Here is a 20,355-nt window from a genome sequence, read left to right on the forward strand (position 1 = left end):
CTGCTTTCCTACGCCAGGAAAACCGTTTATGATCCTAATGGATTGTCTTGGGAGGCTGGTCAAGTAGTTGCTCTCCATGCTCTGAGCATTTCAGCAGCCATGTCTGTGTAATTGGTCTTCAGAGGCACTGGAAATCTCTGCGTGTCTGGCTCCACTGTCACAGTCTGCGTGGGTCTTCTTGACACTGTTTATACTACATGCTTTGAAGGCCTTACAGATAGAGTTGTACTGGGTCTTGTAGTCAATTTCATTCTTGAGTGTGCCCTTGTTGCTCTTCAACACCTTCAAGTCGAACCAGTTCTTGTTTTCCTTAAAACTTGGGAAAGGCTCGTTCGACACATGCCACCAAAAAAAGAAATAGAATGCCAAGGCTCCAAAAGCATACTGCTTGTGATCTTTGTGGTGGATGGTAGCAGCATACTCCAGCTTTCCAGTATGGTTGGTCTTTCCCTTGCGCATAAGAAGGATCAATGCTGGGCAGTCTGAATATCCTTCGTCTTGGAAGTCCAGCATAAAGAGATCCGGGAGCTCCATTCTTCTTGTGCTTTCTCCATGCAACAACATGGTGTGCTGCATCAAAAAGGCAGCTCGGTCACACATAGCCTTCTCAGTTGCCTGGCCAAAGTAGTACATTGATACGCAAATCATTTCTTTGGGGGTGTATCCGTCTTGCAAGGTACCAGCTCCATGGTCTTTGTATGATTGACGAAGTCTGTCAGCCTCTTGAAGTCTGAGGGAACACAAATACAACTTCAATAGAGTTCCACGAGAATCTTGCAGGCTGATGCCAACCATGGAGGACTTTTGATTGACATGAAGATCAACAACTGCTTTAACATATTGATCAATTGAAGAGGGACTGAGTGGGTAAGGGCTGCCATCAGGTCTAAACTTGCTGCGTCTTGCTCTTTGTCTGTTTTCAAATGGGACAACATCTTGCTAAAGAAAATCAAGCAATTTTGTCTCAGTAACCAATGTACCAGAGGGCAGACAGATTCTTGCACAGTAATCCTATAATTAAAGCGAAAATAAAGTTAATATAATTGATTAATGAATAGTTTATTTTGTATACACTGACCTTGAATAAGTTTGCGTATATTACCAAAAAGGAAATTTTGAGAAAAAACACCCATTGTTGTTTTTATTTATTTTTTCATTCTTTTTCTCAATCAAATCTTCTCATGTCTTCTAAAATCATTAAACAATCTTGTAAAAAGAGTCCCAAACTTTCAGATTACATGAAAGACAAGATTGTGGGTGCTTATTACTTTAGAATTCCCATAGCTAAGATTGCACGCAAGTATGAGCTACCCTACACAACAGTGACAACAACCATTGAGAGAGTGAAGAAAACGGATACTGCCCTTACCAAAAAAAACGTGAAGAGAGACCTGTTCTCTTGAATGATTGTGATTTGAGAGCTTTGGACAATATTGCGAGCAATGACCCAACTGCAACATTAGATATGATTACAGCTGAAATTCAGGAATCTTCAAGTGTACCCATCAAGAGAGATGTTGTTCGTAATTCCTTAAAAAAGATTGGTTTACGCTCTTGTGTTGCTGCAAAGAAGCTTTTGCTAAAGGAAAGACACATAAAAAACAGATTAAAGTTTGCAAGAGATGCTCGTTGTCGCAATCAACAGTGGAATTGGGTAATCTGAAGTGATGAGTCCAGATTCATGGTTTGTCCAAGGGCAGGAAATGTGCGTGTTTGGCGCACTCCAGCATAGAAATATAGAAGAGGCTATGTACATCCAAGAGTACAAGGCGGAGGAGGCTCAGTGATGGTCTGGGGGTGCATTTGGGCTGGTGGAGTGGGAAAACTTGTAATTGTTGATGGTACACTAAATCAGACGAAGTACATAAGACTCTTAAAACTTCATTTTATGCTCTGGTTTTGATGCCTTAAGCAAAGAAAAGATGACAAGTTTATTTTCCAAGATAATGCACCCTGCCATAAAGGTATTTTGGCAAAAGAATACAAAGAAGAGGTGAATCTGCCAGTGATGACATGGCCAGCAAACAGCCCTGATCTGAGTCCAATAGAAAACATTTGGGCATACTTGGAACGCCAGCTAAGAGATAGAAGGGTAAAGCCAACAAATTCACACTCGTTGGCCAGAGCTCTTCAAGAAGAATGGAAAAAAATACCAAAGAAAGTAGTGAAAACACATTGTATATCAATACCAAATCGAATCAAAGAACTTAGAAAAAATAATAGATTCTATACCCACTATTAAACTTTCTAATAAATTACATATACCTATTTACAAAGCTAATATATATTACTCATAATTATTTCAGAGCTCTAGCTATACATTAAGATGATAAAAAGATGTAAAGAAGTTGTATATTTTCATTGAAAAAAATTGGGATTTTAAAAAATACTTAAATTAAATATGGGTCAGTGTATGATATATTAAGAATTTACCAAGTATTTTTGCCTTCTATTGTCATATGCCTTAGCAGTATTTGCACATCTTGTGAGTGCTTTCATTTGAGATACAACATTAATGGTATTGGTCTCTCTTTGAGCTTCAGCAGCTTGGATTGGGAAGTTGGACATTTTGTAATAAAAAAACAATGAAGTAATAATAAGAAAATGATAGGCAAAAACAATTTTATTTTATACTTTTCTTTAAATACATGCTTGTTTTATAAGAAATCAAGCTTTTGTGAGTCAATTACATACAACTTGACAAAGTATCTAATAATTTGTATGCAATAGTACTCATAAACACATATGAGTAATAATGCATGGTACACAAAGAGTCATAAAAATTTCACGATTTTTATTGGCTCCTTTAATGAAGTATAATGACTAGTTCTGGTCCAGTCGGGTTTATAAAATTTTCCGGGAAACAGTATAGCTATTTGATTCTAATTTTTGGTAGTAACCTATATCCGGACCCTCAATATTGAGTGGAAGATACCTACTATATATTTTTTATTAGATTCTATAGAGATTCCAACATGAGATTGTATTAGGAAGTTACTTCAAACTATGCCAAGCTGTCTGTCGTGATATTATAAGGTATCTACTCCTAACATAACTAAACAAGCAGTCTTTTCCTTTACTTTTATTATAAACTTTACCCTCATCTCTTTAGGTAAGTCTCATATATCACTGTCTGTCTAGTATAAAAAGATAATTTATCATATTATTTACTTCAAAGATCATAACACTAATATTTTGTTTCTGTTTAATAGTCGTTCTTCTTTACTTTTACCATGTCTATCTCCCAATCTATTGCATAAGAGAGGCTGCTACACTAGACTAGCTACTAGTATATAGAACACGTAATCCTAGTATTATTTTTTATTGAAACCAAAATAAAAACATTTTTTTGAAACATTTTTTTTGAAACACATTTTTTGAAACCCTATAATTGCAATTATTGGACCCCCCATTTTTCAGATTTTTTGTATCCATCCTTTTTTCCATTCACAGTAAATTCGAGCAGACACTTCATATTCCGCTTTAGAAAATTTTAGTCAGGCCAACTTTAAATCTAGCTTGGACATTGAGTTTAAAAAAATCTCAGTGGGTGTGTATCTCTTTATGTGCAGTAACATCTTCCTGAGCATTAACCACAGTATAACAACTCTTCTTCTATTTAAATATAATATAATAGCTACTGCGGATAATACACAGTATTAGTCTAGAAAACTATATAAGATAATTCAATTCATATTAATAAAAAATATCTTTTATTCTCTCTTTGATTTTACATATACTTCTTGATCCCCAGTGGGTTTGACCTTTTGACTTTGTTATAGTAAAAGGAAGACCAACCCAGATCAGAAACAACAAAAACAACAACTTCAAAAAAAATGCCTGACAGCCTAGATTAGAAGCGACAGTGTAGGCCAAAATGGAGACGCCGGGGTTCGAACCCGGGGCCTTTCGCATGCAAAGCGAATATGATACCACTACATCACATCCCCATTATATATGGGGCATAAGTGTTGTAAACTTTTGGAGCATAAAGTAAAAATATATTTGTTTGATGTGACGTCAACTTATGGACAGACTATTAAGTTAGGACAGTGCAAAGTCATGACTCCATCTCTGGACACAACAAAATCCGATTTCTTGGATTTATTTTCTCTCTCCCTCTTTTTCCTTTTTTCATGCTATCGACATTTAAATTCCTGCTGGACTTTAAATGTTTTTCCCCTTTTTTCTATTTTTTCCTTAATTTTTATTTCCTTTTTAGCTTGCTTCCCTTTGCATTGCACTTGTTTCTTTACACTTCTTGATATTACTTCTTTAGTATGCTTCCCGAGAGCGTATATTTTTTAGTAGTTTGATCATTTTTATTTTTGATTATTTTTGATGATTTTTTTTGTGATTATGCCCGAAGACCTGTATACTCTTCTAAATAATCATTATTTAGCATAAGATATATCTAGATTATCACCTTGTACGCAGTTGTCAATTAGTATATAAGAGAGAAGTTTTTATCCCAATAAAATTCATTCAGTTTCTCTCTATATTTCTTTTGAACATTGTCACTAAGCTTGAGCTATTGTCCTGCAGGAAATACTAAGTTGCACACTGTTAGAATCTACAAGTACTGTCTCACTGTTTGTCTGCTTGTCTGCTTGTCCATTTGTCCATTTGTCCATTTGTCTGCCTGTCCATTTGTCTGCCTGTCTGTTTGTCTATCTGTCTGTTGTCCATATATCTGTTTCCATCTATTTCAAGTCCCATTTATTATCTAAATTCCTTCTTGTTGGATTGTTCTAAGCAAAATAACAAAAATATAACTATACATATAATATATATTATATTTCTGACCAGTTGCACCACATAGCATAACTTAATACGTGTTATAATTGTCACATATGTTGTGGAGAGGTCTGGCTTTTGGCCATGTCGTGGTGTCTGGTACTAGAAGGTCAGTCTGCTCGGTGGGTTTGTCCAGCAGTTTGTTATGATATGTCATCCCGGTTATGAGAGGCTGACGTCAACGGTTTGTTGATGTAGTGCTGTGCCCTCGGTGGTAAGAGGAGAATTTTTCTGTGCACAGGAAAAATCTCGTTTCCATTTCCTGTTCTTTCTACATACAATACCTTTTTCTTTTCTCTTGTTAACATATTTGTCTACATTGTACTCATTCAAAATCATGGTCCCCCATGTTAGTAACATTCCTCTTCTACAATGTACATAATTCATCTTGCCAACATCTCTGCGCAACACCAGTACTTTTATTATTATATTTTTACTGTATCTTTATTTATATATTTTATCTTTGCTGTATCAATTACTCATCATTCTATTTTTACTATCTTTATTTTTCTAAACTTCTATTATCAATTCTAAAGCTCATCAACTATAAAAGAGAAATAATTTCATTCAATAAATCTTTATCTTTTGATCCAATTTAGTATCTTTTTCTTGTTTTCTTCTTTTTGTGGTCTATACTATCTTGCAACATAACATATTGGTTCCTTGGTTTTAGGAAGATTATTTATCAGTTTTGGTCTCCTCGTCGGTTATTACTTTTCTGTTTCATCATTCTCTTTTCATATATCTTTCTCTCCCTCTCAATTTTAACAGCGATTCTATCAGTTGTTCACTCTTTTCTTACCTGTCAACTATTGCTATTTGCCGCCTTTTGCTGTATCCATCTTCTGCTCTATTCTATTGTCATTGTATTTTATTTGCCAAGTGATCCGTTACAGTCTACAACAAACCTAATACATTACGCGGCATAATGCTTACACATGTACAATAAAAAAGGGACAAATAACCATGTTGTAATGTCTGGTACCCAAAGATCAGTCTGCTTGGTACGGTTGTCTGACAGTTTGTTATGACATGTTGTTCCAGTTACAAAAGGCTGACAGCAATGGTTTGTTTATGTGGTGCTGTGCCCTCAGTGATAAGATGAGATTTTCCGTGCACAGGAAAAATCTCATTTCCATTCTCTGTTCCTTCTATACATATTACTTTTCCCTTTTCTCTTATTAACATATTTGTTTATATTGTACTCATTTGAAATCATGGTCATCTATGCTAGTAACATTCCTCTTCTACAATATATACAATTTATTTTGCCGACATCTCTGTGTAACATCAGTACTTTTATTATTATATTTTTACTGTATCTTCATTTATATATTTTATCCTTACCATATTGATTATTCATCATTCTGTTTTTACTATCTTTATTTTTCTGAACTTTTATTATCAGCTTTAAATCTCTTTGTCTATAAAAAAGATATAGTTTTATTCAATAAAATATTATCTTTCTATTTAATTTAGTATCTTTTTCTTGTTTTCTTCTCTTTATAGTTCATGCCATTTTTTAACATAATATATTGATTTCTTAGTTTTAGTAAGACTGTTTACTGATTTTAATCTTCTTATTAGTTATTATTTTTCTGTTCTTGACATTTTCTTTTCATATATTTTTTTTATCTTTCATTTTTATCAATAATTTTATTAGTTGTTCTATCCCTTCTTATCTGTCAAATATTACTGTTTGCCTTATTTTGTCATATTTGTCTTCTATTCTATTCAATTATCATTGTATTTTATTTGTTAAGTGATCTGTTATAGTCTGCAACAAATTTAATATATTACATATCATGTTAATAATAAAGTGTAAAAAAGAATAAAAGCAATATTTGGACAATATAAAAACTAGCAAAAATGTATACTAGATAATAAATAAGTATATTTAAAGAAGTATAATTAAACAAACAAAATAATATAGCAGATAAAAGATACCTTTAATATAAATAAATTTCTATTGATACCTATACTAATTATTTTAAATATTTATCTTAAGATCTTATTTGATATAATGTGTTTTCTATAAAAATATTAATTTAATTATTATTTCTAATATCACTAGAGAATTAGATTTTTACGTATATGTAGTAGTACAAAATATTCTATATAATGAAATAATTAAATTCTATAATTTATTATTTATAGATTTTGTTTACAATATGCTATATTATATGTGAGTTATCTATATAACTTCTAAACTTATTATTATCTAAATAGAAATATAAGATTTTTTAAGCTATTGAATCATAAAAATAATAATAAAAGTATTATGTCTTTCTTTCTTTAAATATTATATTAAATTAAACCTAATTTAAAGCAAAGATTTAAATAAAAAAATCTTTTTTAAAAGAAAATTTTTTACTGAAATAATAATATTGTGATCTTTTAGATATGAAACAATAGAAAATAATAAATTTGAAAATAGAAACATATAGAAACTTTTGAGACTATATATAAGTTGTCTTTTATTCATAAATAAAAAGTATCATATTTTTAAAAAAAACACAATCTGCTCTTGTCATTATGTTTTAGTTTTTTAAAACTTTTTCTTTTACTATATTTGGCTCTTAAAATGTATTTACTGCTTAATTAGTGTTGATATTACAATTATAATATCAAGTCATAAATTGTATTTCTTCAGCTTTTAGCTATTCTTTTTTTTTTATACTAGAGCTTTAGAACTCTCTACTAAATTAGCTCTATATCTCTCTGACAAAGTTTACACTGCAAAAGAAGGGCCAATTTAGCATACTAAATCTTGATCAAATACTGTCAGAATGAATAAAATTCAGCATGAATTCAATTGGAATTTATGATGTCAAATTTTTAAAATATGTGAGCTAAATGAATATAATTGTATACTGAATTTTAGGAACACAAAAAGAAAAAGTGTGATATACTTTTATGTGATACATTGTGACTGTGACACTATGACAAATAGGGGCGGTTTTTTGCATTTGTGACTTTGTTTTTGGTCTATAATAATTAAAAAGTCATCAAAAATTCAAAATAAAACAAGAAAATGTCTGTTTTTTGAAAAGGTTGACAAAAAGCAGATTGACCACCTAAAATTAAATCTCCTGATAGACAAAAATACATTTTAAATACAGATTTTACATTTTTAGTAAATATAGATTGCAATTGATAACTATTAAAAGTCAGAGATAAAAGAGAGAAAAATATTTAAACTTTTTGCTGGGAGGATAAAATATGTTAAGACAATTTGAAAAAAAAATGTATTATAAGAAAAGAATATTATAAGTCTGCAAGAGAACCAAGTGACAGTTTTGGGCCATGGTTAAGATCTGGCCACACTACATATGCTGTTGCTGTTATTGTTATTGTGTTTATAGTTGTGTTCAACTTCACCAAACCAACTAATTGTGTGACATCTGCCAGGTGAACTACTATTGGCTTCATTTGCCCATTGTTGATTGCTGGTATACTATTTACCAAACGAACTGCATAAACATTGACAAGGACAAGCGACCACCTCTTATTGTTGAGCTTGTGCTCAAAGACAATGACAACCTTCCCAAAGAAATCTTGTAGACTGGAGAGTATCTTGGGCCAATGTTGTGGTTCTCATCAATCTGAATCTGAAGTCTGACATTATATGCCTCTCTTATACAATTATGGTCGAGTGCAGAGTCAATAACACAACCATTTACAAATGCCTTACAGTTTTGTTTTAATGGCTGCTTCAATCATACTACACTCTTTTCCCTTTGATTCGTAGAACTTTTGAAGAAGCTCTAGAAAACAAGAAATGCCTCCAAAACTATCAACAATCATTCTGTTCTTCAAAGGCCCCCAGAACTCAATGTCAGAATCAGTACCAACATTACTACCTTCTTGGTCAATTGGCCAACCAGCAGAGGGATTATCATACTGAAGAAGAGTTGTTGCTGTTACTGTTGCTGTTGTCATTGTTGAATTTTCAACTCTCATCTGTCGAATCTGTGTCAAGCCAAACATGATGTTGCCAGTGTTGATTCCAATTGCCAAATTACTCTTTATTGCTTGCGAGTATTTCATAATTGCCCTATCGACAGATCGTGCACTATATGCTCTGGGGGGACCATACACTTCTATCATTGTGGGATAGTGCTGCAGAAGGTGCTAATTGATCGTAAAGATCTTGAGCTGGACCTCTTCTTTAGCTAGTAAGGCTTCCAAATACGTATTCCATGCAATGAGATTTCTAAAAAAAATATAAGTTAACACAAGTTATAAAATAATTATATTAATTATAATTAAAACTTACATTTTAATCAAGGTTTTCTTTTCTGCTGATAACTTCCGGCTCATGAGTAGGTTGCATGTCTGCACCAGATCAAGCAATGTCTTATGGGCAGCTTGGTCATGGACACGCTCTGTCACAAGCATAGGGATAACAAACAAGATGAAGTCAGCCCAGTCCACAGCCCAAAAGTACTCTGATCTTGTTGCGATGTTGATCCATGCACTGTAGAAAGATGTTAGAATACTTCTTCTGTTTGACACCGTGGCAGTACCAATTTCTTTCTGAGCAGCAAGAGAGAGAGAAAGAGGATGATCTTTTCCATACATGCCGCACACGAGCCCCCAGACCTGTTTGCCAATGCCGTGACAAATGCCGTGCATTTCATCCAATGCAAAGAAGAATGGACCAGAGAAGGAATCCAGTAAGAAGAAGGAAGATTGGCCAGTTAACCCTTTTTTGCTAGATGAGGCCACCTCATCAAAGTGCTTGAAACTTTCTGGTGTGTGCATGGTAATGGAAGATAACTTATGGAAATATTGGCCATGACCAGGAGATTGACCCACAATGTGGCAGATGCAGCAGCCATCCTTACTCATATGGTCCACATGACAAGCTATCTTTCCCAGAGCTGGGATGTTGCCAGTTGTCATTAGTACATGGACTTTTATACTAATATCTCCAGATGGTGTCTTCACAACCATTTCACCGGCTTGGAGAACCCAAAGTTCTTTCAGAACAGGCTCCAGGCATGACCAGAAGTTGCGGGTGCTTTGGGACCAGGGATGATTGTGACTTGGATCATATGGCTGTGCTCGTAGCAGATCATTGGGGGAAGGTTGAGGGTAGTAACGTGGACAATGGTTACCAAACCCAGAACACAATGGGGAGCAAACCCATCAACAGACAGCAAAATGATGATGTTGTTTTCACCCGAGAAAAGATGTTTCTTTGACTGATATGCCTGTTTGTCAAAGACATCAGAAATGTTGCTATCAGCCTTCTGCGTATGATGGTGGCAATACAGCATCTCTTTTCTGGTGCAGTCGTTGGCCAAAGCAGCTGCAAGCTGTCTACCCAGAGGAAGAGGTATCATTGTGCTGGCAGGAATTGGATTCTCACCAGCATCTTGACTTCTCTCGCTGGTCTTGTAATGGGCTTCGTCACAATGCGGGCACTCCGTTTGCTGATTGTTGTTGTACAGCATACACCCATTGCAACAAACGTGGTATGTCTCCTCATGGACACCAAGAAATCGAGAAAGAAGCTTGGTACCAAGATAAGAAGAGCAAGCTCTGTACAAAATCTTGTTTGACGTACTGAGAATATCATTAAAGTATTATGCCAGACTAATGTGGGCCTTCTGGGAAATGCCAAACTCCTTGATAATCTTCATAAGCTTGAGATTCTTTGCATTGTCATAGCCAGAAACAGGAACAGGAGCACTAAAGTCATAGACCAACTGAGAAGGAGTATTGTCAATAGCATTTTCAGTAACATCCATGATTGCCAAATCATTTTCCATAGAATTCTCATATTCAATATCATACTTTAATAAGATAAACAATAATTAGTACATTGGATGCATTTGTATATTTATCTTTCTTATCATGGGCTCATCCATTTCGTTGATAACGGAAGGAGTAATATTCTTGTCAATGCTCATGTTGGTGCTTTCTCTGTTTAATTATTAAAGAATTAATATATTTTATTTAGTTGCATCATTATAATTTGTAGACTTACTCCAAGGTTGAGCTAGATGCAAAATTCAAGATAAGATTACTCTGCTCAGAAACAGAAGCAACTTACGAACTTTGGATGTTATTTATCTCTTTATAAACTTTTTCTAGGCACTGAACTTCACACTTGGCTACAAGTTTCTTGTTTGTGTAGCATTTGTGGCAGATACTGCACTCGTGGTGGGAAAGCTTTGTGATTGTAGACATTTTGTTAAGTTGAATTTATTCTTTTGAAGTATAGGTAAGAATAGAGATATTCACTTTCAAGTCTGAACTCTTTTATAATGATTAACTTGAAGACAATAATGTTGCAGTAACTTGAATATAAGCTCAAAAGAAAAAAGTAAAACATATATATATCATGTCGTCATGTAAGCACAGTAAGCAAAATTGATATTCACTGAAACCAACCCAATAGATTCAATCTATATTGCTATGAAACCAATAATAGATAATTGAAATTTTTTTCTTTATATCTTATTTTCACAACAACATCTTTTTTCTCAGGTAAACAATATTTGTAATATGAATGATACAGATAACATCATCATATCTTTACTCCTAGCCATTCAGCTTCAGTTATCTGTCTTATGTGCCAATCAAAAACAAATGAAGATGGATATTAACAGCCTTGGAAATGAAATAATGATCAAAGAATCTCCAAAGCAAAATCTCTCTTTATTTATTAATGTAAGTTCAACTCAAAACAGTATTGCTGAAAACTAACTTTAACTTCAATAGACTTCAAGTGGGTTTATTTTCAAATCTGTGATCAACATTCATAATGTCACTTTAGAACATGTTTATCAAATGATGAGTCAACATCTTGGAATCAAGGTTACAGCATCCAAAAAAGCAACACTCAGGACCTGTATGAAACTTGTATGTAACGAGTTAGCCGCCCTTCCTTCTGTACGAGCTCTTGGCCCTCATCCTAGTTGGGGGTCCATATCTTCATGTGATCGAACAATGATTTGCAATAAACATGCAAACATGCTTAAGAGGGTTGGTATAGATTTCACCAGATGCCATCAAAATTGGGCATTCATTGCAAGAGTCAGTCATCTTTGGAAAGACCGTCAAAGGAGGCAATTGTAAGTAACTATCCACTGCAGTGTAAAGTAGTATATTTAATATTGGAAGTATATGATGTATCTGACTGTTTATAACCAATAAAAATGATGTATAAAATGTAATGTCTATCATAACAGCCAATAAAAGTGATATATAAAATGTAATTGTGTAGTGTAATAACCAATAAAAAGATAAATAAAAAAAATATTCATTTGAGAAACCAATAAAAATGTATTTGTATAAAATACACTACAGTGCAATTATGTCTTATTCAATAAAAACAATGATTAAGCAAGAAATATTTAAAAGAATCTAAATTAAAAGATTAATGAATTAGTAGTAACCAATGACATATAATATTTCAACTATACTTAAAGCAGTTTTGTCCAATAGAAAGACAAATATTAGCAAAAGAAAAGGTTATCAATATATTAATAGAATCTTAAAACTACCGGTAAGCGGAGATGTATTAAAATGCACATGAACTCAGGGTTGGAAAAAAGGGGGGAGGACACAAAACGCGCCCTGGCTTCCCCTCCGGAACCACCTGTGAAATCACCTCTAAAACTCCTATTTTTTTGGCGTAGTTCCTGATCGCACACCAAACCAATCTGTCTATCTTCAACAAGGAGAAAAATGGAGAACAAATTCATACTTCCAACAGCCCATGTTTACCCACAACAATGTTGATTTCTGGTCTGGTGACATTGTTCTGTTAAAAGATTGCTCACCTAACATTTGCTTTCTGGTGGAATCTTTCCATACAATGAATACATCTAATGTTTTCTCTTGTAGATATATTGTTCAAACTCCAAAAGATGGTTGTAGCATTGGCATCAAAATCAATCATACTGACATAAATATTGAATCATTTCTCTCTGTCAACACAACTCCATTAAACACCTCCTTATGTTGCAGCATCTCTCCTGACACAATTATCTTGCTCATTCCAACTAATTGTAAATTACTTGAAGAAGAACATTTTCTGAAGAGGCTTATATGCAACGGAACTGACCAAGAAAACAACCAAAGAAAATATTACAAGATAAAGATTGCATATGTAATTCTTTTCTCAGATGATACTTCTGGAAACACCTCTAAGCAATTTAATCCATACAAGAGCTAGTTGATGAAATGTGTGGCCCTCTCTTTTGAAGAAAGGTGCTCCACAGAAAATATCTTATTTATATCAGCAATTCCAAAGAAGAAAGGTACAAATGCTGCCTCGTTGTTACCTGAAATTGTTGATGATTTAAAGATGCTAGAAAACAGTGTGGTAATGTTCTCTGCAGAAGATAATGTATATGTTCTTGTGGTATCTGCTTTACTTTGGATTGAGGCAGATACACCTTGTCACTTAGAGCTTTGCTGTTTAGGTGTGTCCAACTCAACTTACCCTTGTAGAAAGTGTTACATTAAATTGCAAAGTCAAATCCCTAAGTTAAACGAAGTTGAATACTATACTAACAGACATCCAACAAGAACCAAGAATCATTATATCCAGGCCGCTTCTACACCAGACAGAGATACAGTGATTCCTGATATTCCTTACTTTGATGACAAAAACACAGCAGAAGAGTTAAGTTTTAAAAACAAGTCAATAGACAAACTACTAAAACTTAAAGCATATGACCAGTCAAAAGACACTCCTGCTGAAATATTGCACTACATTCTCCTTGGCATTCCAAAGTATCTTATCACCAGTCTGGTTAAAGTTGTTTTGAACAAAAACAAAAAAGAACTAGAAGAACTGTTTGATTACGTTAAAGACTACAAAAATTCCAGAGGCATATCAAGAGCGTTTACAAGGTCTCTCACCCATGCTGGTTCATTTCTTGGTAGAGTCTTCAAGGTACTAATTCAAATACTTCTGGTAATCCTGGCCATAAAGTTTGCAGATACAGAAGTATTACAGGAAATCACTCCCCTCTTTGTTCGTCTTGACTGTCTATGCTCTCTAGTATTTGTTCGATCTATTGACAATCAATACGAGACATATATCAGTGAAGTAGACTCTGCCATTAGAAGTCTAATTGAAGCCCTACACAAATACGACACTAACTGTAAACCTAAAAAACATGCATTCTATATGTCCAAGCCAAAAGTCCATCTGTTGACCCATCTACCTGAAGATTTACGAAGATTCAGGCCTGCTCTTAACTACAAGACCGAAAAGGGAGAGCAGTTCAACAAGCACATTTGTGAACACTTGTTTCATACAAACCGTATGAACACATTGAAAGATATATGTCTCAAATTTGGTAAACAATATATGACAAGACATATTATTGATGGTGGTTCATGGATAGGCAAGAATGGTTTAAGGGAAACCTGTGGAAAAGCTATTGCAGAATACATGCAACAAAACTCTGATAGGAAATTCCATGAAACTTTGCTTGGTGGGTCCAGAGAATTTGCAGACAACAACAGTACAGGTTTGACCTCTGGAAGGATATTAAAAGACAATACATTTGCTCTATTTAGACAAAGCAATAGATATATTATCATTGGAATAGTGCTTTTTTCTAAAGGATACCATTTGTATATCAAATATCTATCCGCACATGCTGTTAACAACATTTATCGTCTAGCACTCAAATATGCTGATGATATATACACGCCACTAGATGAATTGAAGGTTGTTTGTCTATTAGACATGCATCTGAAAGTTGGCTGTAAATATGTTGTTAATCTCAACAAATTTGGTTCATACTGGTCCTTCCTTTATTCCTTTTATTAATTTTTTATATCTTTTTTTTATCTCAATAAAACATTCCAATTTCTTTAAGTCATTTTTTAGTTCTCTTCTGTTACACTAGAAATACATTTGTAGATGTCTGTACTGCAAGCATTCCCTTATAAAGAACACAAGTTTTGATTTATAAGTATAAAAGGAAATTACACGAGCAATATATTTAGTAAGCCAATAAGATAACAGATGCGTTTTCAATTTCCTAATTTGATATCAGATTTCATTCATGGTGATAGCTGTGATCAGAACATAATTGAGAAAGCTATTATATGAAGCGAAATGATAGAAGAAGAAATTATTGTTGACTGTAAGCTAATTTTTTGACAAAGTCTTAAATAGGAAGAGAACATGCTTCATTAAGCCCATTACAGGCATCGTGAATTGCAGTCAGCAAAGGACACCAATACCAGACAAGAATGGTGGCAAAACTCAATGGGACAGAAGACAGAAGAACCAATGGCTTGCGGAGACAGGAAGGACAGTAGGACGGCGGCTGCACTCAGGCATTAGCGCCTATGACGCAACACCATGACAGCAAGGGCAAAGGAGGGAACCAGATATACAAACCCAGATAAATGGGTAGCTTCTGGGGGTTGAACCTGCGATCTTTCCATTGGAAGTACAAAGCTCTACCTACTTTACTAAGCAAGTAACTACGCCTTCTTGGCTCAGGTTAAAGATTATGTTTTATTAGAGAGATATGTTGCTGGCAATCTATAGATCATATAACATCTCAAGTACAAAAGAAAAAGCAAAAAAAGTCCGAAAGGATCATAAAAAGACAAAAAATAGAAAGAGAAGAAGAGAACTAACACTAATAAGCTGAAAGCTGTACCCTATTCTCCACTTTGCAGCTGTGTAAAAATGCTGTAACAGTGAAAGCAAGGAGATAGGAGTTCAAGCAAGCAGCCGTTTATGTGTGAAAAGACAAAAAGTGAAAGAAAATTAGATAGAAAAGAAAAAAGACAAAAAAATGAAAATGAAAATGAAAAAGAAGAAAAAAGGAAACTAGCTAAGTCCAGCTTAAAGAGTACCAAAGTGAGTTTTATGAGTGTAATCACCATCAGGATTACAAAGCTTGTCAAAATGCCAGAGAATAGTAAGCAGTGCTACCCAATAAGAGGGGCATGGAGCCTGACTAGAATTTGGGAGAGCAGTTATAGCAAAATCAATTGGATTACAGTTTTGATCAGATGGAATAGGAAGACAGACCAACAAATGGGCAGGAACCAAAGAGCAGACAGCAAGATGGCGACGTGAGATATGGTCAGTACCACAAGGACAATTCTTAGAAGTGCCAGGCAACTAACCCATTCTCCAGTAAACAAGGTGGCTACATTCCACCCTAGTTGCAGACAAGAACAGAATAGGATCTACTACCAAAAGAGGGCGGCATGCTAAGAATAAGACTTGGTTTGAAGACAATCAGAGCTCATCAGTTTTGAATTGTTGGAAGGTCTCAAAATGACGTTTCAGGGCTTTGCTACTATGAACATTTAAGTCAATAGGGATGCTTTGAAGGAGAGTATTATGATAAAGAGTGACAAGTGATGAAGACTGAGAGTAATGACGATGAAGGAGAGACAAGAGGCAGCCAGAGGGAAGGTAGTGAGCATGGATACAAAACTTGGTTATCAGCACATCAGCTCAAAAACTCATACTAGGAAGGAGATACATACGCTTGAGAACAGTGGTAGATGAGGTTTGGTACCCACTAACCATCATGTGCAAACATTTATCACGGATCTTCTCAAGCTGGATAGTATCAGTTCTTTTCAGAGGGAGAATAGCCAATCCATATTCAAATTTTGGTCTGATAAAAATCCTATACAGACGAGAGCTGAGAAGCAGAGAGAATCCAGTCTGGCATGCTCCAACTGCATTCAGCGTTGCCATGGTTGCCAGGGCTCCAGAACGACAATGAGTGACAATAGAAGGCCCATGAATACCTTTATTGCGAAAGGGAAAACCAAGATATATAAATTCCTCTACTGCAGGAAGAATCTCATTATATAGAGATAGATCTGGATGGTTTGTAGAACGAGAAGGAGGGTAAATGATAGCACATTTAGATGGACTCCAAGGAAAACCAAGAGTAAATGAGTGTTGGGCAGCCAAATGGAGCATAGCCTGAATGTCATGAGCAGAGCCAAATATTGCCACATCATCAGCAAAAAGAAGTGTATTTATTGGCGTTAATGAGACTGCATGCTGGTAGCCATCCATATCTGGAGGAGTAAGAAGAGACTGATATGCATCCAATGAGGAGGGAGACGATGATGGTACATAGGTAGAAGTGAGAGGAGATGCAACTGTGCGAAGAAGAGCTGGCAGGGAGTTGATGTAAATAGAGTATAGATGAGGACTGAGGACTGGACCTTGAAGCACACCTGTTTTTGGTGAAAATGAATGTGAGGAGAAATTGCCAAGAAGAACAGAGATAGACACATCATCAAACATGTTGACCAAAAGTCCAAGAAGAGCAGGTGATATGGATCGTCTGACAAGGGCATTCCAAATGACACGTCTATCCACAGTGTCATAGGCAGCTTTAATATCCAAGAAAGCAATAATTGGATAGTGGTGATGACAATGAAAATGAGCTTTCATCAGGTCATGCAGACAGAGAGCTTGGTCAAGAGCACCATGGCAAGAACGAAATCCACCTTGGGCAACATCCAGAGGAGGAGAGAATTTATGCAACTCAGGAGCTATGCACATCTCAAACAACTTGCACACCACAGAAGTAAGAGAGATGGGACAGTAGTTTGCAGCATCCAGAGGGTTACCCTTTTTAAATATAGGAAATACTTGGGCTTGGTGCCAGAGAGAAGGAGTGTATGACCATTGTCAGCAGATGGTGAAAAGAGAGGCAAGGAGAGATGAGATGTGAGACCAAATGGGCTTTAGCATTTCAGCTCTGATATGATCAGGCCCTGGTGCCTTGCGGTTAGGCATAAATTGCATGAATTCCTCCACAATTGATGAGTTAAATGGAGAGTCATCAGAGGCAAAAGGCACACTGTTATAAGTCGTTGTTGGTGCTGGTGGTCGGGTTGCTGGAAGTATATGTCCACTATATACTGTTGCTAAATGGTCACACATTGTTGCTGCTGCTACGGCTGGTCCATCGTCATGCTGGAAGGTATGTTGTGGCTGTCTACGGCGTTTTAACTGTTTTATTTTTGACGTTGCTTTGCTGAAATCACGTTCTATAGACTGACAAAACACATGCCAAGACTGGCGTTTGGCTTGCTGAACTTGGGATCAGAATTCAGCCTGTGCATGCTTGTGTTTAGTCCACCAAACAACTATGTCAATACCTATTGCTAGGCGCCATTTTTTATAACATTTGTTACGATGATCTGCTGCTGTTTGTAATGCCACATTCCAGAAGGATTTCCAATGGTTGGGGCGAGAGGGTCGATGTCCAATTGAGCTATTTAGTGAGTTGTAAATGAGTGAATTGAACTCATCAGTTATAGCATCTATGTCAGGTTTGGTGAGTGGCGGATTCAATACAATTTCTTGCAAGGTGGAAAGGAGGGAGGTTGAGTTTTGAGTGAAGATATGAGCATAAAGAGCATGGACATCAGGTTCATTGAGGCGTGAGAGGTTCCATGTCATGCGTAATGGTGGTGGCATATTGGTAGAGTGCTGTAGGTCATAGGTAAAGGAAAGTGATAAAAGGCGATGATCTGATCCAAGGGACAAGTCAGTAGCAATATGAAGAGAAGGATTGATGAGTGGCATATTAGTTATAAAGAGGTCAATAATACTGCTGATTTCATAGTTGTTGCGGAAAGAAATATATGTTGGTATGCACAGTGCAAGATCTGCATTTACAACTGATAGAGATCTCTCTTCTATCCAAGAACATAGTGCCAGTCCATGAGAATTTGATGCATAGTCACCAGTAACAGAGCCAAGTCTTGCATTGAAGTCACCACAAAGAATGGTATCATGTGTTAAAGGTATGGAAGAGAGTATATGTAGGACATCATGAGTGGGCATATTTGGTGGAAGATATAAGCATACAATTCTGAGTGAGCCAATTTTGACAGCCAGAGCATATTTTGAGGGCATAGGTATTTGAGTGACAGCATAAGGACAGTGAGATGAGATGAGAACAGAAACACCCATAGAGCCCCTATAGGTGCCAGCTACGGGAGAACCATATAGGTGAATTTGTGACCATGATGTGGGAAGACGTGAGGGGGAAAGGAGTTATGTTTCTGTAATGAAGAGCATATGTAAGGATTGATAGTGTTGAAGGGTATCTTGAATGGCTCTGGGTTGCAGGCCATTGGCATTCCATAATCCGATATTGAGATTACTCATTCAGACATAGTAACTGATGAGCTGCACTGACGTTTGAACAAAGACCTGCCAGTGACATTGGTAAGAGTAGTACGTGTTGGTATTTCATCTTCACTGATCCACCCTTCCTCACAAAAGAAGTGACCAACTGGAATAGCAATGTGTGGGCGCAAGAACTGAAGGGCTTGGAGACATCTATCATGGTGAAGCATGGCAGCAGTGTTGGCAAGTTCATGAGTGGACAGAGATGCATACTTAGGATCAGCAACATTATCAGGGTCAAGTGGATCAAATGCGTCCAAAATCTCAACAGAAGCAGTTGTCAGTTTGGCCTTAAATGTATCAGCATACTGGACATGAACAAGGATGCCAATGACACCTCTGGCTGGGAAGTTAATGTCCAAAAGTCGAGAAGAATCCACACCAAGAGTGCAGAGAGAGGAACGGACTTCTTTGTGCTTAAGGCGTCTTGATCTTGGAATATAAACATATTCATAACCCGAAGGACCAGAGGGAAGAGCAAACATACGGACAGAAGCTGCAATTTGGCGAGCAGAGGGAACAGTAGGCACTTTTGGTGCAATTGCAGGAAGAGAAACACTGGCTTTACTAGCCCAAGTGGAGGCTTCCAGACCTGATTCTTTGTTGTTGATATGAGGATCTACCGCGCCGGCTGAGTTCGAAAGTGAAATTTCTGAAAAGTTTTTTTCAGGTGCACTCTGAGATCCTAATTGCTTCTGCAGATTAGCAATTGTTGTTCTAGCATGGTCTAATTCAGTGGTTAGTCTTGCATTCTCTGCTGCAAGTCGCTCCAACTGGTCGGTTCTGTTTTGCACATTCATGATTTGTGCCTGCAATGTCGTCAGGAATGAGGTAAGCTCAGTTGGTAATCCCTGCATGTTGCCGATTTGCAAATTGGCCATTGGGATTGAGAATGCAGATGGCGTGATGTTATCTGATTGAGCTGAAATTTTTTTTTGCTGACAGCTGGGATACCAAGGACAAGGACTGCACTACTTTTGGCAATGGGAGGTACGTTTTTCGTGATGGATGTATCGTTTTGCGTAAAGATGTTGATGGATGGATACACTTTATATGTAGATTCGTCAAAAATAAAATTTTGGAACCAGACAAATAAAATGCTTAAGCGAAAGAGCAGTGCCTTCTTGGCTCAGGTTAAAGATTATATTTTATTAAAGGAGATAATGCTGGCGATCTATAGATCATATAGCCTCCAAAGTACAAAAAGAAGATATAAAAAAGTCCCAAGGGATCACAAAAGACAAAAAAAAGAGAGGGGAAAGAGAAGATCAAATCATACTAGCTTCAATGGCTGAATCTGCTCTCCACTTTGCAGCTGTGAAAATAGTTGTAACAGTGAAAGGGAGGAGACAGAATTGCAGAACAAAGAACTTTTC

The 20,355-nt window shown here is 36.0% G+C and overlaps 6 protein-coding genes and 1 non-coding gene across 7 annotated transcripts; 1 reads left to right on the forward strand and 6 right to left on the reverse strand.

Annotated features, from left to right (window-relative positions):
- Nucleotides 1-3,878: 3,878 nt before the first annotated feature.
- Nucleotides 3,879-3,950, reverse strand: PHYBLDRAFT_t153. The gene has a single exon. It is a non-coding gene; the product is annotated as a tRNA-Ala (tRNA).
- A 4,114-nt stretch (nucleotides 3,951-8,064) lies between these two features.
- Nucleotides 8,065-8,907, reverse strand: PHYBLDRAFT_145992 (hypothetical protein; the record flags this gene model as incomplete). The annotated part of the gene is made up of 2 exons (XM_018431575.1): nucleotides 8,065-8,362; nucleotides 8,492-8,907. The coding sequence occupies 2 exons, from the start codon at nucleotides 8,905-8,907 to the stop codon at nucleotides 8,065-8,067; spliced, it is 714 nt and encodes a 237-aa protein (XP_018290716.1).
- A 24-nt stretch (nucleotides 8,908-8,931) lies between these two features.
- PHYBLDRAFT_145993 (hypothetical protein) lies at nucleotides 8,932-9,756 on the reverse strand (the record flags this gene model as incomplete). Its single annotated transcript, XM_018431576.1, has 2 exons — nucleotides 8,932-9,013; nucleotides 9,077-9,756. 2 exons carry the CDS (start codon nucleotides 9,754-9,756, stop codon nucleotides 8,932-8,934), a joined length of 762 nt encoding a protein of 253 aa, XP_018290717.1.
- A 29-nt stretch (nucleotides 9,757-9,785) lies between these two features.
- PHYBLDRAFT_145994 (hypothetical protein) lies at nucleotides 9,786-10,998 on the reverse strand (the record flags this gene model as incomplete). The annotated part of the gene is made up of 5 exons (XM_018431577.1): nucleotides 9,786-10,371; nucleotides 10,432-10,601; nucleotides 10,689-10,731; nucleotides 10,796-10,807; nucleotides 10,862-10,998. The coding sequence occupies 5 exons, from the start codon at nucleotides 10,996-10,998 to the stop codon at nucleotides 9,786-9,788; spliced, it is 948 nt and encodes a 315-aa protein (XP_018290718.1).
- A 154-nt stretch (nucleotides 10,999-11,152) lies between these two features.
- PHYBLDRAFT_73087 (hypothetical protein) lies at nucleotides 11,153-14,605 on the forward strand (the record flags this gene model as incomplete). The annotated part of the gene is made up of 6 exons (XM_018442777.1): nucleotides 11,153-11,171; nucleotides 11,330-11,481; nucleotides 11,533-11,673; nucleotides 11,807-11,885; nucleotides 12,453-12,824; nucleotides 13,059-14,605. 6 exons carry the CDS (start codon nucleotides 11,153-11,155, stop codon nucleotides 14,603-14,605), a joined length of 2,310 nt encoding a protein of 769 aa, XP_018290719.1.
- A 1,035-nt stretch (nucleotides 14,606-15,640) lies between these two features.
- Nucleotides 15,641-16,513, reverse strand: PHYBLDRAFT_168945 (hypothetical protein; the record flags this gene model as incomplete). The annotated part of the gene is made up of 2 exons (XM_018435973.1): nucleotides 15,641-15,922; nucleotides 16,337-16,513. The coding sequence occupies 2 exons, from the start codon at nucleotides 16,511-16,513 to the stop codon at nucleotides 15,641-15,643; spliced, it is 459 nt and encodes a 152-aa protein (XP_018290720.1).
- A 954-nt stretch (nucleotides 16,514-17,467) lies between these two features.
- PHYBLDRAFT_145997 (hypothetical protein) lies at nucleotides 17,468-18,930 on the reverse strand (the record flags this gene model as incomplete). Its single annotated transcript, XM_018431578.1, has 3 exons — nucleotides 17,468-17,877; nucleotides 17,941-18,780; nucleotides 18,813-18,930. The coding sequence occupies 3 exons, from the start codon at nucleotides 18,928-18,930 to the stop codon at nucleotides 17,468-17,470; spliced, it is 1,368 nt and encodes a 455-aa protein (XP_018290721.1).
- Nucleotides 18,931-20,355: the final 1,425 nt, after the last annotated feature.

This window comes from Phycomyces blakesleeanus (assembly GCF_001638985.1).
Source record: "Phycomyces blakesleeanus NRRL 1555(-) unplaced genomic scaffold PHYBLscaffold_12, whole genome shotgun sequence".
NCBI classification, from domain to species: domain Eukaryota; kingdom Fungi; phylum Mucoromycota; class Mucoromycetes; order Mucorales; family Phycomycetaceae; genus Phycomyces; species Phycomyces blakesleeanus.